Below are 15,448 nucleotides of genomic sequence, written 5' to 3'. Positions count from 1 at the left end.
GTATACATTCAGTGATGCCTCAGCCCTGTATGCAGTATACATTCAGAGGTGCCTCAGCCCTGTATGCAGTATACATTCAGTGATGCCTCAGCCCTGTATGCAGTATACATTCAGAGATGCCTCAGCCCTGTATGCAGTATACATTCAGTGATGCCTCAGCCCTGTATGCAGTATACATTCAGTGATGCCTCAGCCCTGTATGCAGTATACATTCAGAGGTGCCTCAGCCCTGTATGCAGTATACATTCAGTGATGCCTCAGCCCTGTATGCAGTATACATTCAGTGATGCCTCAGCCCTGTATGCAGTATACATTCAGAGGTGCCTCAGCCCTGTATGCAGTATACATTCAGAGGTGCCTCAGCCCTGTATGCAGTATACTTTCAGAGATGCCTCAGCCCTGTATGCAGTATACATTCAGTGATGCCTCAGCCCTGTATGCAGTATACATTCAGTGATGCCTCAGCCCTGTATGCAGTATACATTCAGTGATGCCTCAGCCCTGTATGCAGTATACATTCAGTGATGCCTCAGCCCTGTATGCAGTATACATTCAGTGATGCCTGAGCCCTGTATGCAGTATACATTCAGTGATGCCTCAGCCCTGTATGCAGTATACATTCAGAGGTGCCTCAGCCCTGTATGCAGTATACTTTCAGAGATGCCTCAGCCCTGTATGCAGTATACATTCAGTGATGCCTCAGCCCTGTATGCAGTATACATTGATGTACTGTGACTCAGTGCTGTGCTTCGTGTTCCACAGTTTTCTTCTCTCCCTTTTGCCAATGAAGCAGGTCAGGACATAACTTTGGCAATAGACTTCCTGGAGTAATAAGTCTCCTTTATCTCGCCTTTCACACTAGCCCTGCCTGCAGTGCTTTTGTGCACGTAAAGCATTTATTAATTTCCTCAAGAATGGACAGATTTAAGGTGGAGTTCAAGGTCCGTGGCGCCCACCATGAATCAGCCTCTGTCACGTTGTCTGAGAATTTCAGCTCAAATTACTGCCAGTTTTGGCTCATTTACTTGGTTTTGTTTGTCACAGCATGACTCACTTGCCCCGTCACGTGACACGCCAGCAGCCCCTTCCCTTTCAGGTCTCCTGGTTCTTCTTAAAGGTTCTTCTTCCGCCATACAAAGGCAGAGCTGCCCCGCAGTTTGCACCTCCAGTCTTTTCAGCCACAAAGCCGACTGTGACCGTTTGCCTTTCAGAGAGGCGGCAGCGTCGCAACATGTGAAGGATTTATCATTCCGCAGTTCATGTACCGTTCGTACGTAAATTCCAGCATGTTCCTCCAACGTATATAACAGTTTCTCCAAGTACAGGATGTAAAATCAATAATAAAAAAAACATATTATGTATACATGCAAATTTACTGGTTGTTATTTACACCTATTTGCAATTATTGTTATCATTTTAAAATCAATTTTATTCTTTACATTTTTTTAACATCACTTTTATTGTGGACAGTTTTTGACTCGCCTGTATGCACCAAGTGTCAAATGATGTGACAAAAGTGCTTTGATTTATTCCGCCATCTTTGAACGCTGATACCGCCCATACAGATCCCTAGAAAATGCAGGCGTATCTGGCCAATAAAGTGAATCCCGATTCTGATAAGTTTCCTTTGGTTCAAACTTCACATTCATTCCTCAGGCTGCTTCTGTTCCCAGTTCAGTGTCTTTTGCCTGATTCTGACTGTTCAGTATTTCTGTTGCTGGCTGTAAATGCGACATTTGTCAGTGAAAGCACATGAGTCATGTTACCATATATCATGGAAAAGTATTCGTCGTTCATGTCCTTATTCCTTGTATTTAGGTTGGGGGGAGTGATGCTACGTGTCAGTGCTGACTGGGATTCGCACGTGAGCTCGTCGCGTGAGCGTCGCACGGCCGATTCAGATGTCAGGACGGTGACCAAGCCGTGACATCTGTCTGTTTCGCTCTCCAACGCCCCCCCCCCCCCATCACTTACTAGGGCGAGCTGTCTTGTATGTGCTCAACTTTTGCCACTTTCATGTCATTGTCACCCTCCCCCAGGCCAAAATGTACCCCAAAGTCAGGGTAACATTTAGGACTCTGGGGACAGGAGTAAGATGGGAGGGGGGGGGGGCTCAATTGAACACCACAGGGTGGGAGATGGGGGGACCTTTCAGTCTCCTGTTGTGTCTCATACACCTAAGAAAGCCACCTGATTGTGCCCCCCCATCACTGGGTCAGATGGTCCTGCTTGCTCCTCCCACTGGTCTGGGCTGACCTGCTCTCCTAAGCAGAGACCCTCATGTTCAGTCCTGTGTCAGGTATGGAACCAACACATTGGGAAACTGTGCGAGAAAAATACAGATGTAAGGGCTGCAGGAAGCGGTGACAGTGACAGTAAGAGTGACAGCGCTGATGGGAGTCCAGTCATGTTGGATGCTGCTCATTACCGCAATATGTAGTATACACTGTCCTCTTTTTTAACAACGGTGCATCAAAGGACACTGGATCTGAGCGCATCGAAGTTCTCTACCTGGCGTACGGGGAACCCCTGAGCCTAGAAGTTTGGTTTGGGCATCACGTGATCAGTAATTAATCAGTATTCGGCGTGAGATTATCCATTTTCCAGAGCAAATAATTAGTGAAGCCACTGCTTTTTTCTAAATGTATCTATTCATTTTTTGGTGTTTATGCTTGAAAATTACGTTGTACATTAGTGAAAATATATCTGGGCTGGTGCATTTTTAATGAACTACCTCACTTGGCTAATAGCAAAAAAATCCACCCAAAAGTTCCACCCCCTGCAGAAAAAGTTTGACTCTGGGGGGAGTAAATGGGCATCTGTTGATTTTGGTCATTGCGCGTGTCCTTCTTGCCAAAAAAGGAACCATTACTCCTCTCTTTGAGCAAGGGGGGGGGGGGGGGGTCAGGGTACCTCGCTGGTAGATCATGAACCCAGGACCAATAGCGAGTTCTCCATGCCAGCCACGTCTGGTGGTGTGGAAGGCGACTGCGTGTGTATCAGCCTTCTGTGTGGTCTCTGCGTGTTCCAGAAGGTACCAGCTTGTCCACAGCACGTGTGAGGGGTCGGGGGTACAGGCGCAAGAAGAAGAATCTGTTAACATGTGACTCAAGCACATGATCTGTGGTAATAACTAAATCATAGTGACCAGCCGGTAAAATTGAAAACACTGAAGTGGCTGTGTCTGAGTGCTGCTTCTCTTGTCCCTACAGCCATGCCAGAATGCACCCCCCGCCCCATCCCTTCTGAAGTCCCAGGCTGTCTCACATCGCTGTTCATCTTTTCACTGTCTCTACGACAGCTGGCTTCATATTCATTTTTTTTCTGATGCCAGAGAAACAGCCTGCACCATCCCCCCAGCTATAGTCTTCTGCTCCTGCTTCCCACACATTGCTTTTCCCCCAGGGTGCACCTGGAGACCCTACATCAGGGTGCACTTAGGGACCCTACATCAGGGTGCACTTGGGGACCCTACATAAGGGTGCAGTTGGGGACCCTACATAAGGGTGCACTTGGGTATGCACCATAAGGGTGCAGTTGGAGACCCTACATAAGGGTGCACTTGGGGACCCTACATAAGGGTGAACTTCGGGACCCTACATAAGGGTGCACTTAGGGACCCTACATCAGGGTGAACTTCGGGACCCTACATAAGGGTGCAGTTGGGGACCCTACATAAGGGTACACTTAGGGACCCTACATAAGGGTGAACTTCGGGACCCTACATAAGGGTGCAGTTGGGGACCCTACACAAGGGTGCACTTGGGGACCCTACATAAGGGTACACTTAGGGACCCTACATAAGGGTGAACTTCGGGACCCTACATAAGGGTGCAGTTGGGGACCCTACATAAGGGTACACTTAGGGACCCTACATAAGGGTGAACTTCGGGACCCTACATAAGGGTGCAGTTGGGGACCCTACACAAGGGTGCACTTGGGGACCCCTTCCATATTCATCCGCCCATCTTTCATAGCAGTCTATCCCACACAGAATCATAATCACCCTGCAGCCTTTCCAAGAACACATTGGGCTGGTCCCACGAACCATAACTGTAGGAGCTGTGGGAGGACATTGGAGTAGCTGTAGGATACTCACACAGCACGGGGTGAACACGCAAACTCCACACGGCGGCTGGGGTTTGGGACAAAAACAAAGACGCCTGCCTTGGAGGAGTGAGACTACGCTGCTAACCTCCGGTCCTCTGTGTCTCCACATTTTAAAGAGGTTTAACAACAGATGATTTCAGAAGAGAAAGACACAACAATCACTAATCCACACATCATCTATGCCTTTTTCCCCAGGAAGGGGTTGCAAGAGGACCACCGGTGACCTTAGCACAGCAACATGTCGTGTCTTACTGTGGAAGGTCAGTCCCACGACTGCTGCTCCAATGCACCATTTCCAGCTGTTGTTTGGGTGCTACAGTGTGATCTACATAAGCTCAGTCTCAGAATATCCAACCATTTTGTCCTATTCAGGGTTGCTAGCATCCTGAGCCTATTCCAGAAGCTGCAGGTGCGAGGCAGGGAATATCCCTGGACGGGGTGTCTCCCCATTGCAGGGCACATTTATGTCACACAGCACTTATATCTATGGCCAATTCGGCACCTCCAATTCACCTTAGCATGTTTTTGGACTGTGGGGAGGAATGATGACATGGGGAGAACATGCACGCACATGGAGTCATGACGGAGAGACTCGAACCCTGACAAGAAGCCACCCTGTCATTTAGTCTGAACAGCAACCAAACCAAATATCCTCTAACTAGCTGTAGACCACAGTCAGGCTGCTTCTGTAAATGGTCCTCGTTCATTTACTAATGGTCTATTATTTACTTTCTTATGGGCTTCACTAAAGCCTGCTGATTAAAATGGGGTTCAGACACACAACTCTCATTTAAATGGCTATTAAGGAAACATATAAGTTTTTCTCCAGTAAAGCCTGTTCATCTGAAATAATTTGCAATGGCCAAACTACACCCAAGTCTTTATTAATATTAAAAGGAATATGCTTTGAAAGTCTCTGAAGGCAAATCAGATATGAATGGATTTGTATTGTATGTCTGATTTATAAAACTTTTTAAACGGCTCTTAATCCATCTGACCTACTGAATTTTTTGTTTTGCTCCACACAGAAAGAAAAAATATCAATGTATCGCTGCAAGAAATGCAAGATCATAACAATTTCTCACGTCTCCCCGAAGGCTGAGTATTTTTCTGCATGTGGGAGTATGCCTAGGCTGAAAATAAAGGCAAAACGTACACGACCACCATCGTAACTCATTAACTGAAAAGGAAAGTGGCACATCTGAACGTGCACTCAGCTGGCTATAGTTAATAGTTAATTATTGTTTTGTATGTTCTAGGGTTATATAGCAGGAATTATAGAGCATTGACCAGAACAAGGAAGAAAATGGGATCATGAAGGAGACTTTAAGATATGCAGGTGTGTACAAAAGCTTGCCGTCTACAAATTCCTGAGCCTAATTTTGGAAAAGACAAAAGAGATGTTATGTTTTATCTTTTGATCCTTGGACTCTGACGCCCAGCTGTGGGCCTGTCCTATTTTCCTGCTACACCCCCCCCCCCCCCGGGTTGGCTATCCCATCTGGGGTGGGGCTTGCAGAGATCATAAACATGTTAGGATTGTTACATAAGTCTGGCCTAGAGGAGTGCAGTGACTTGGCTGCTCTGGGCCAGACTCATATGCAGGCATGTGTCTCACCAGCTCACACACGTGTGCGTGTCCATCCTGTGTTCCCTGCAGGGGGGAGGCAAACACTCCATGGAACTTTCTGTCTCCGCTCACCCTTCAGGGCTGGATTTCAAAATAATAATCTCTCATAACCAGAGGCTGGTTTTTACCGGAATGTATTGAAATTGTTTTCCTACACATTTATCCCACATTAACTGAGCTGTGGTCTTCTATTTTTACATCCACCGCTTGGGGCAAATTTATACTCAAGTAATTTATGGCAATAAAGCTGTAGTGGGCAAACTACTGCTTTGGGCTGGGCTGAGCTCATCTGAAGGCGCCCCCAAGTGGTGTATTAGGGGTACACACACACATGCACACACACACACACACACTGAAATGTGTGAATATTCATGGGAGCACAGTGACTTGAGACTGGACTGGGGGAGAGGAGGTCAGTTAGAGGATGACAGATCAGGGTGTATAAACTGTTCAGTGCTACGCTGAGGCCATGATTTAATGAGTCAGAATGCAGTTCCTTATGTAATTTGAAAGGATAATTACAATACATTGCAATCCCTTCATCATCAGAGATCATTAAACACAAACACTACATTATATCTAGACATTCATTTCTCATGTCGAGCTCTGCTTGCTTTTCAAATGCCGATTCCGTTTTACATTTCACGTTTGCATTGATGTAAGCAGATAACATATAAAACACACAGCTGTTAAGGAGCCAGCAAAGTCACAAAGTGCTGCTAGGTTAACCTTTAGTGTCCAGTAACAAGACAGTACAGGAATGACAACTATGCGAGGCACCCTTAGAACCAAACTTCGGAAAAACTCTTCTGATAAATAACATCTTCATAAAAATCAACGGAAGAATATCAAACTAGCTCTTCTTATGTGTAAGTAGCCTGTGTTTTGTTTTGAAGAATCAGTGGATAAACATGTAGGCGTTTGTGTTCTTTCAGTAATATCGCTCGCATAATTATCACGGCCCTCAGTGGGCGACTGGATTACACTAAGCCAAAGAGGAAGTTGGGGAAAGGCTTCGTTCCCTCTCTGGCTGGCTAGCACCCACAGGTATATCATTCCACAGCCGGGCTCCAAGAGACCCAGCTAACCTAGTCTGCTTTATTAGTTTTTCAAATGAGTTTTTCATTACAGAATAATTTGTTTTGTTCCCTGCAACAAGCTTTTTGGACAGGTTATTAAGATGATGCATCGGTCCTACGAGTCAGAGAGGCAGGCACCATGTAAATACCAAGTATTCATTTGTTCAGAGCAAATTTTGCCTGCTGAAAAATAACGCTCGTGTTTGACCAATCGTCTTACTCTGTTCGTATGCCAGCAGAACACCCTCTAGCCTGATGTCAAGCAAAATATTAAAACTCGCCATCAGCCACTAGGGCTACCATCACCACTACTGGCGCATCCTCATCAGGAATGCGGTTGCTGGAAACCAGTGCTCATTCTAATTGCCAACACCCTCTGTAATGAGATTACAGCTGGATAAATGTCGATGTTCTGCCTTTTATCAGTTGAATCTGAGTAGAATGATGACTGTCATATGGGGGTGTCGCGGGCCCCGTCCAGTCGTCCCGTGATGCGGTGTAAGCTCTGCTTCAGGTACCAATTCGAGCAATTAGGCAATTTAGTGTGTAATCACCCCCCAGTACAACTCAGGTCAAATGTTTTGCAATAAAAATAACTGCAGTCAAGCCTGTGACCCCCTCGGCCGGACCTGCCTGTCCTGACCTGTCCAGTAGGGCAGGACGGAACACACTGTCCTCGTCGTACTGTGCCCCCCCCCCCATGCATGCCTCTCAGCCTCACTCCTGCATAAAGCCCGTTGAGCTTTCTCACTACCCACAATTCCCCACGATTTGCGTTAGCAGACGTCTTAAGCTCCCCTCACCCGCCTGTCAAACTCATGCCTCCTGAGCCTGTGTGCTCTGAGTGCACTTACTGCCAAATAAACACGAAGCTCACACTGCCCCCTGCTGCCGTAGCTCCAACGCGCCATTACAGTGGCACTCTCTGCCTTGTCTGGCATACGAGAGACGATCCATTCAGTCAGGCTAAAAGGAGGTGCCTTGGACACTGCAGTTAAAAGCTCCTGGCCCCCCTCCCCCCGCCTTCTGTGAGCCCGTGTTTGTTTATTGCCAAAGCTCAGCTTTTTGTTCGACTCCATTTCCCTTTGCCCCCCTGCTAAAAAGTGAACAAGTGCCGGATCGTTGACCCTGAATGGGAATGGAGTAGAGTACTCAGCACAGAAAGCAGCCGGGGTCCCAGAGGACCCCGAGGTCTTGGAGCCCATTCAACGAGTCTCTCAGGAAGCTTCCACCATGGAAGAATGTAGCTTCAGTTACACAGTGAGACAGGTCTGCACCACCCTCCTGACCTATGGCAATTTTTTTTTGGGGGGGGACAGGGTAAATATACAGATATTCATACAAAACTCTTACACAAGCACATATTCGCTGTATAACAGTTAATTCTGGTCATAATAGAGCAAATTCTTTAAAAAAAATTGCCCTGACAAATTTCTGAGCATGTCACAGCCAGTGCGACTTGAAGAGTGTGATAAAGCTTGAGCATGGGGGAAGGAAGCTTCCCTCTGTGAACTTCATGAAGTCAGCTGATGAACGCAGATTTCTGAGATCTGAACGTTGCTAGGAATAGCAGCAGATGCAGCCGCCGTGCTGCAGTGTTGCAGCCTCTCCCTACAGCAGGGGCCTCTTCATCCCTGTTTGTCTTGGAGGCTCAGTGACGTGTGGTCCCTCTCTCAGCACGACTCCACCGTGTTTTCGAGCAAGACGGCTCAGCAGAGCCGATGAAGTCTCAGCCTCACTGACCCTCATCAACAACCGCTGCTCCTGACTCGAGAGCAGCCTGTTGCTAAGTATCTAGGCTGCCGGCAAAACCTCTACTACTCCAAAGGTGGGGGGAGGAGAAGGAGGAGGAGAAACAGGAGAAGGAGGAGGCATAGGAGAAGGAGGAGGAGGAGAATGCAAGAGAGAAGGGCAAACAAACAAAACCGCTTTAGAAAGCATGGGCCTTCTCTGCATGAATCAATATTCCAGCCCTGTCCTTGCTATTCAGCAATGAGGCCAACTAGAGGAGGGGGGAGTGAGCTGGGGCCAGGGGGTGTTGGTTATCACAGAGTTAGAATCCCATTGGTGACTGGGACAGAAATGATCTCTATATGTCTGAGTGGGAAGGAGCACATAGAGACACAGTGAAACAGCCTGGCGCTCACAGACACCAGACTCGGGACATCTGTTTGCGGTGAGTCTTACAAAGTAGCAACTGTTTGCTCAGGCAATGACTTAGTTATTGGGAATTATGGGAGATATGTTACATATAACTGTGATTTCCACCCTGAACAGGTTTGTTAATAACTGACACTTATTTCGTTGGTGTTCACCAGTTCGTCTTCTTTTCTTTTCTTTTAATTTTTCTAATGGCCAGGATAGTTAAGAGAGAGGAGAGAATGAAATGAAAGCTCACATGTTTAACAATGTTTGCATCTGTCCAGAATTCAACCAGTAAAGACGATGTTTTTATAAACTGATTTCCTTAAACCAATAATTAAATAAGGAAGAGAATTAAACCACTGAAGGAGATATTACGAAGCATCACATCCTGATCATTTTCTTCATGACAGTTTCATAAAATAATCTTGCATAAGATGAGCTGCTGGCATGTCTGACTGTGACAGATGGCCAGGCGTTTGCAGAATGAGCGTAACCGATGAGAGCAGGAGAGCAGGCTGCATGCCAGGGGGAGGGCCCTTTCAGGGTGGGGGGGACTGTTTCACTTGCGCATAGGGAGATGTGCTGTTACCTCTGTTTTCTGAAGGACAGTTTCAGCTACAGCTTAAGTGCTTCCACACCTGGAAAACACTGACGCACATCTGTAAACTTTCCCCTGATGTCTCTGCCTGCCCAGTATGCTGGAGCTGCATCACCCGGGAGATTGTGACGGAATGGCAAATCCAAAACTCAAGTGGCTGATCGTGATTCAGCTCTTGCTGCTTGAATGCATCCACTCCCAGCCTGCCACTCCGCCGGGCCGGAAGGTCCTGCGGTACCAGAATATGACCCTGGAGGGAGACCGAAAGCCAGAGCTGCTGCTGACCGCCTCTGGACCTACCCTGCAGGCTGGGTCCCCAGGATCCCCAGGACCAGATGGAGACTCAGGTATTGAGGAAGAGACACCTGAAGGGACCCTCCGTCTGGTGAGGAGCATCATGATGATGCTCCGGGAGAAGATGCGACCCATCAGCCTGGAGGGCAGCATTAGCTGTGAGGAGCTCCTGGCAACAGCGACACTGGACAGCTCTGCATCTGCTCTCTTCCCCCGCGAGCTGCTGGGGCTGTCCCTAGTGCCAGTTCTGGTGGCTGCTGGCTGCTCTAGGGAGGCCCAGGTCCTGGTTCTGCAGCTGTTTGAAATACTGGGCCAGGAGGATACAGAGGAGCTACTGCTTGACTTGGATGAGCTGTTGGAGAGGAACCGCAGGCTGCAAGCCACCAGCTCCCCCAGCGGGGCATGGAGGGAGTCACACCTACGAGCTGTTATGTTCAACATCCAGCAGCTGGCCAGGACTGAGGAGGAGTGGGGTCAGAACTTGGGAGATAGAGTGACTGGGGGGGACGATGAGTGTCAGGGCTGGATAAGGGTGAATGGAACTCAGCTCCTGGGCCAGACGGCTGAGGAGGAAGGGGAAATGGCAGCGGCAGTGCGTGCCTGTGAGCTTCTGGGCCACAAGTGTGCCGGTGTGTCCCCTGGTGTCACTTTGGGCCTTTACAGGGCAGTGTTGAGAAGACAAAGCCGCGTGGTGCCCTCTACTGGCTCGGAGAGCTGGATCCGAGAGTGTGGGCTGCCCCGCGCTGGACGTGTCACGCGCAGCACCGAACAAGACTGCGTCGACAAGAGAGAGGAGCGTGTCTACAGCGTAGTGGAGTGGATCCCTGCAGTGAGCACGCTCTACGGCCTGGGCACTGCTGTTTACTACGCGTCTGTCAATTGCTCTACCACGGCAAAGGAGAGGGCCCTCCTCAGCGCTGTGGACCTGGGCACCGACGCCCTGATGGCTGTGACGGGGGGCACAGTGGGGGTGGCAGGCTATGCGCTGGGGGCTGGCGTGAAGACGGGCGTGAAAGCAGGGATCAAGTACCTCCTCAAGAACATGAACAGCAAAGAGGACATAATCATGAACCAGAATATCTGGTCCACCACTTTTACTATTGAGTAATGTTTCATAGAGGACATTTCCTCTGCTTAATACAGGTTGAATATTCACCCTCGCTCCAAATACAGACTATAAAGGTAGTACCCATCCCCAGTCCTGGTCCCAGAGTGGCCCCAAGCACAGTGGAATATTGATGAATACCGGATCATTTATTTGGTGAAGTTCTATTTAAACTGAAGTTCTGCTTCAGTTTAAGCATAAATTGGGAAAGGAAATTCTAAGCTTGAAATTTTGTTGTTACTCATTAATTTTTACCATAGACTAGTTCCTCACATAATGTGCTAGCAAGAGATTCACAGAACCAGGCTTATACTGTTTATTGAAATAATTTTCAGTGGAGACAGAGACGGACCTCAGCGTTTCTCTAGACTGAGAGAAATGTCCACAGCGACACGATTATTTTCTGGTAAAAGCATAACAGGGAAATTCCGTTAAAGATTAAGAATGAGTCAGCCTTTTTTAGGTTTTCAAACAGACAACCAGTAGGTAAATCAGTGCAGGTTTTTGTATATACAGCAGGCAGTCACACCCATTAATCAGATTTTCACAAATAGTTTTAAGAATCATTGTAGATCTTAGTTATTTCTTGTAGATCTTTCAGAGTATCCAGATGTACCTACACAGGACAATAGCAGGTCTTGTAAAAAAGGAAGAACCTCAATTAACTTAGACTGCAATATTGTAACTGAAGTGTAACAGAAATATTTGTCATTGAATGTGATATGTACATTTGAAATGTAGATCCTTTAAATTTACACAACCTGACTTTCAGGCAGCGAGCTTATTGTGTTTCTATTTTTATTGCTTTTGTATCCAGTTCAGTTCAACTCATTAGGCAACATAGGCCACACAGGGCGGCATTTCCGCCAGCTTAGCTGATTACACTTTGTTTTGAACGGGGGGCACAACGCAGGGGGCACAATGCAGGGGGCACCACATGGGCTATGACTGGCCCTGAGTATACCGCAGTTTCCTGAAATGACTTTTAAAATTTCAGCTATAATTATTGCAATCCCCATTATGTAAACCAGATGGAACTTCGCCATGCTGTGTGTGATTTACGCTCCATGATGCAATTTGTGCCAGGAATGTACAGTAAAGAAGTCAAAATGAACCACAGCCTCCTGGGTCTTTATTTCAACACAGTATAAACCCCTGAAAATTTGCACAAAACATATGGATTGAAACGCTTTTATACTTTTAAGTTTAATAGCACAAGCAGTTGAATTTTCATGTCAAAACACAAAATGCGGCATTACTGTGCATCACACGCTGATTTGACAGTAATAACTGGGGCATTGACAGTGTTTCAAGGTTCTGCCATATGGGAACAAAAGCAGCTTCTCTGTCTCTGCTCTGACACCTCACTTATATTTCTGCTTGGGAAAAAAATGAAAAAGCAATACACCTAAAGTGTGTTGAAGGCATTCAAGAAAAACAGTCAAGGTTTCAAAACAGTCAAGGTATCCTTCCCAGTAAACTGCACTGCAGGACTGTGTAGGGAATCCACATAAAACTCAAAGGAAGAAGTGTCTGTGAAATAGAACTTACATCTGATTTATGCTTCACAATCTTCTAAGAAAGAAAGCAATGATGGATTAATAATAAATGAATAACCAACTTAGATCAGCCTTTAAGAGTTGTGAACTGACTGTGAGCTGACTTCTGAACTGGGATTTCGGTGATCTAGCTCTAAGAATAGCTTTTTGAAAGATCTCAGATGTATTGCTTCAGCTGCTTGGGGTCACTAAGATTGAGAGCATGTTCAAAGGCAATTAGCAAAACCCATGCAGTCAGAACATCAAGCTGCTCGAGGGCCTCGGTTCCCTAAAAACGTTCATCCTCTGAGTCACACATCCAGCCATCTCTGGTGTCTGCTATACTCATTACGTGCCTCATTGTCACGATCCGCTCCGTTCGATCCCGATGTGTGCCACGCCCACCTTGTTACCTCGTGTGATTTCCTGATTGTTCCCACCTATGTCTAGTTAATTCCAACCTGTCCTTTGTATTTAGTCCTTGTCTCAGTCAGTCTACCCAGATCCGTCATTGTATTGTTCTGCGTGTTAGTGAATGTCTGCCTTCTCGTGTCAATTAAAACCCTGTTTACCCGGCTCACCTGCTCCTCACACATGACACTCATAAGGTCTTCATCTTCCTATATATGATATATTGCACACCAGAATAAAATGACTTGGCTTAACTTGCAGAATATTCTTGAATCTGTCCTTCATGCATTTCACCATGACGCACAGTTAGACGATGGATGGAATTTCTCAGCTGTACTGTGCTGGTGGTGAAATTGTTAAGGAGTTTTATTTGTCAGCTTCATTACCGACATCGTGCTCCTGGAGGAAGCTGCATTTTTTTTTAACATCACATGAAGATGCTTACATTTGCATGCGCATGCGCATGTGTTGCGGCATATGCAATTAAAAGTGAAGATACCATTGCCATTATAGCAACAGAAATACACAGCCATGCTGTTCATTTCCCAAAATGTTAGATTAAAAGAACTCAAGTAGCTTTCCAAAGTGAAACAGATCAGTTACATGACTGAGTCTAATGACATCAAGCAACTATGGCTCATCAGGGTCACCACACATGTTCCCGTTAATGTCAGTTGCTAATGGAAACCTGCTGGGGTCATGAACTGCAATACACCCGGTGTTTCCAATTTCATACATTCTACAGCACTCACTGTACCAAGCGTTTAAGCATTTAAGCAGTTGCATGTGATGGAAATTAAGGAATCTAAACAAGGTGAATGAATGACCAAGCAAACACCAGAAGGCGTCTTCATGGAGTCCAAAAGATTGATTCATTAACACAAATATAACTATTTACAGTACATTTTGGCCAAAACAGAAATAGCCCTCCTAACACGTTGTCTGGTCCTGAGCTAAACGGTCGAGCTCTTGCAACAGAACCGCTCCATGGAGAATTCCGCAATACTTTTCACCCAGTGGGTCAAACCATTTGACAGAGCAGGGTTATCTCAAAATCATGACATTAACATTTTGTGGCACACCAGACCACAAACTACAATTTTGGAATTATTTTGGTTGAACCGCCAATAAAATTGTTAAAATCAAGATTAAGACAATGGAGCGGTTGTGGCAGGGCTGGACTCCAATCTGGGATACTAGACCAGCAAATTTTTTTTGGGGGGGGGACCCCAAAGTCCAGGGCTGATTTCTAATTCGAGTCCAGCCTCGGCAGTCCATTGTGGCTGCACATATATTAGAGAGATTCCTGCAATATTCCAATGAAATTAACATGATATACAGCAGCATAGTCTGCCTGTGTCTCAATGTTCAAGAATTCAAATCAAACCATAGGACTCTTTAAAGGGCTGTGTGTGTGGAGTATGCTTATATTATATTGTGGGATCCAAATATTCCCCACAATGTAATAAGAAAACTGTTATTTTTATGTTGTGGGGACCATTTTTCAGGTCCCCACAAGGATCTGTGAATACAGTCAAAAAACGAAAAATGCCAGAAGTCTCATATTTTGTTTGGATACTTATGGTTAATGTTAGGGCTGGGTAGGGGTTAAGGTCGTCATGCTGGGATTAGGGTTTTCCCCATAAAAGTGAATGGAGAGTCCCCACAAAGATATAATTACAGACCTGTGTGTGTGCAAATGTGTGTCTGTGAATGATGTTACGGTTGAGTCATGAAGAAATAACCCTATCATTGTTCCAAGGACAGGCTGACCCTGTTCTCTGATCCCCACTTGTTTGACGAGGCTGAAGTTGGCCCCTTATTCACATCTCCTTATTAGGATTCTCCGGTCCACTGTAAATGCTGCGCAGTCAAATGCAATGATGTGATTGTGCCTGTAGGGGGGACTCATTTACTGAAACTTACCTCCAGAACTTCATTTGGCTTTGTATGGGCATTTTTAAGTCATGTCTGTAATTCATCACATAATGACAGCCAACTTTATCAAAAAGGCCCAGCAACGCATGCATTTCTTGAGGATACTCAAGAAGCGTAATCTGAGTGAACGCCTGCTGGTGTCCATTTACAGAACCACCATGGAGAGCGTCCTAACTGATGGCATTGCAGTGTGCTATACTGGGTGCTCAGCAATAGACCAAAAGGCCCTTTAGAGGATCAAAAAGACTGCAGGAGAAATTACTGGCTGTCCACTCCCCTCCATCACCGATATTGCAAAGTTGTATTGTCTACAGAGCCAACAACATCATCATGGACTGCGCCCACCCCAGTTACCTGTTACATTCTGGCAGACGTTACTGTGCCATCAAATCCAGAAATAACAGATTCACAAATATTTTTTTCCATATGCAGTTACCTACCTTAACAAACATTAAGTGTCAAGAACATTTCTTTATAAATAGCACTTTATTTCAGCACTTTAATGTGATATTGCGTATATGTATGGTCGGGTTGATGTCCAGTTCTTTCGCTGGTACTTGTGACTAGTGACATGGTGTATTGCAACAGCAATAAAGGGTT

General features: G+C 46.2%; 1 protein-coding gene across 1 annotated transcript; it reads left to right on the top strand.

Moving 5' to 3' along the window:
• The first annotated feature begins 8,727 nt into the window (after positions 1–8,727).
• On the top strand, positions 8,728–12,075 carry apof (apolipoprotein F). The gene is made up of 2 exons (XM_023831522.2): positions 8,728–8,995; positions 9,659–12,075. Exons 1-2 carry the CDS (start codon positions 8,913–8,915, stop codon positions 10,962–10,964), a joined length of 1,389 nt encoding a protein of 462 aa, XP_023687290.2. The 5' UTR covers positions 8,728–8,912; the 3' UTR covers positions 10,965–12,075.
• The last annotated feature ends 3,373 nt before the right edge of the window (positions 12,076–15,448 follow it).

Source organism: Paramormyrops kingsleyae, chromosome 8 (assembly GCF_048594095.1).
Source record: "Paramormyrops kingsleyae isolate MSU_618 chromosome 8, PKINGS_0.4, whole genome shotgun sequence".
In the NCBI taxonomy this organism is placed as follows: domain Eukaryota; kingdom Metazoa; phylum Chordata; class Actinopteri; order Osteoglossiformes; family Mormyridae; genus Paramormyrops; species Paramormyrops kingsleyae.
Note: the sequence above shows the minus strand (reverse complement) of the source record. Positions and strands in the feature narration are given on the sequence as shown.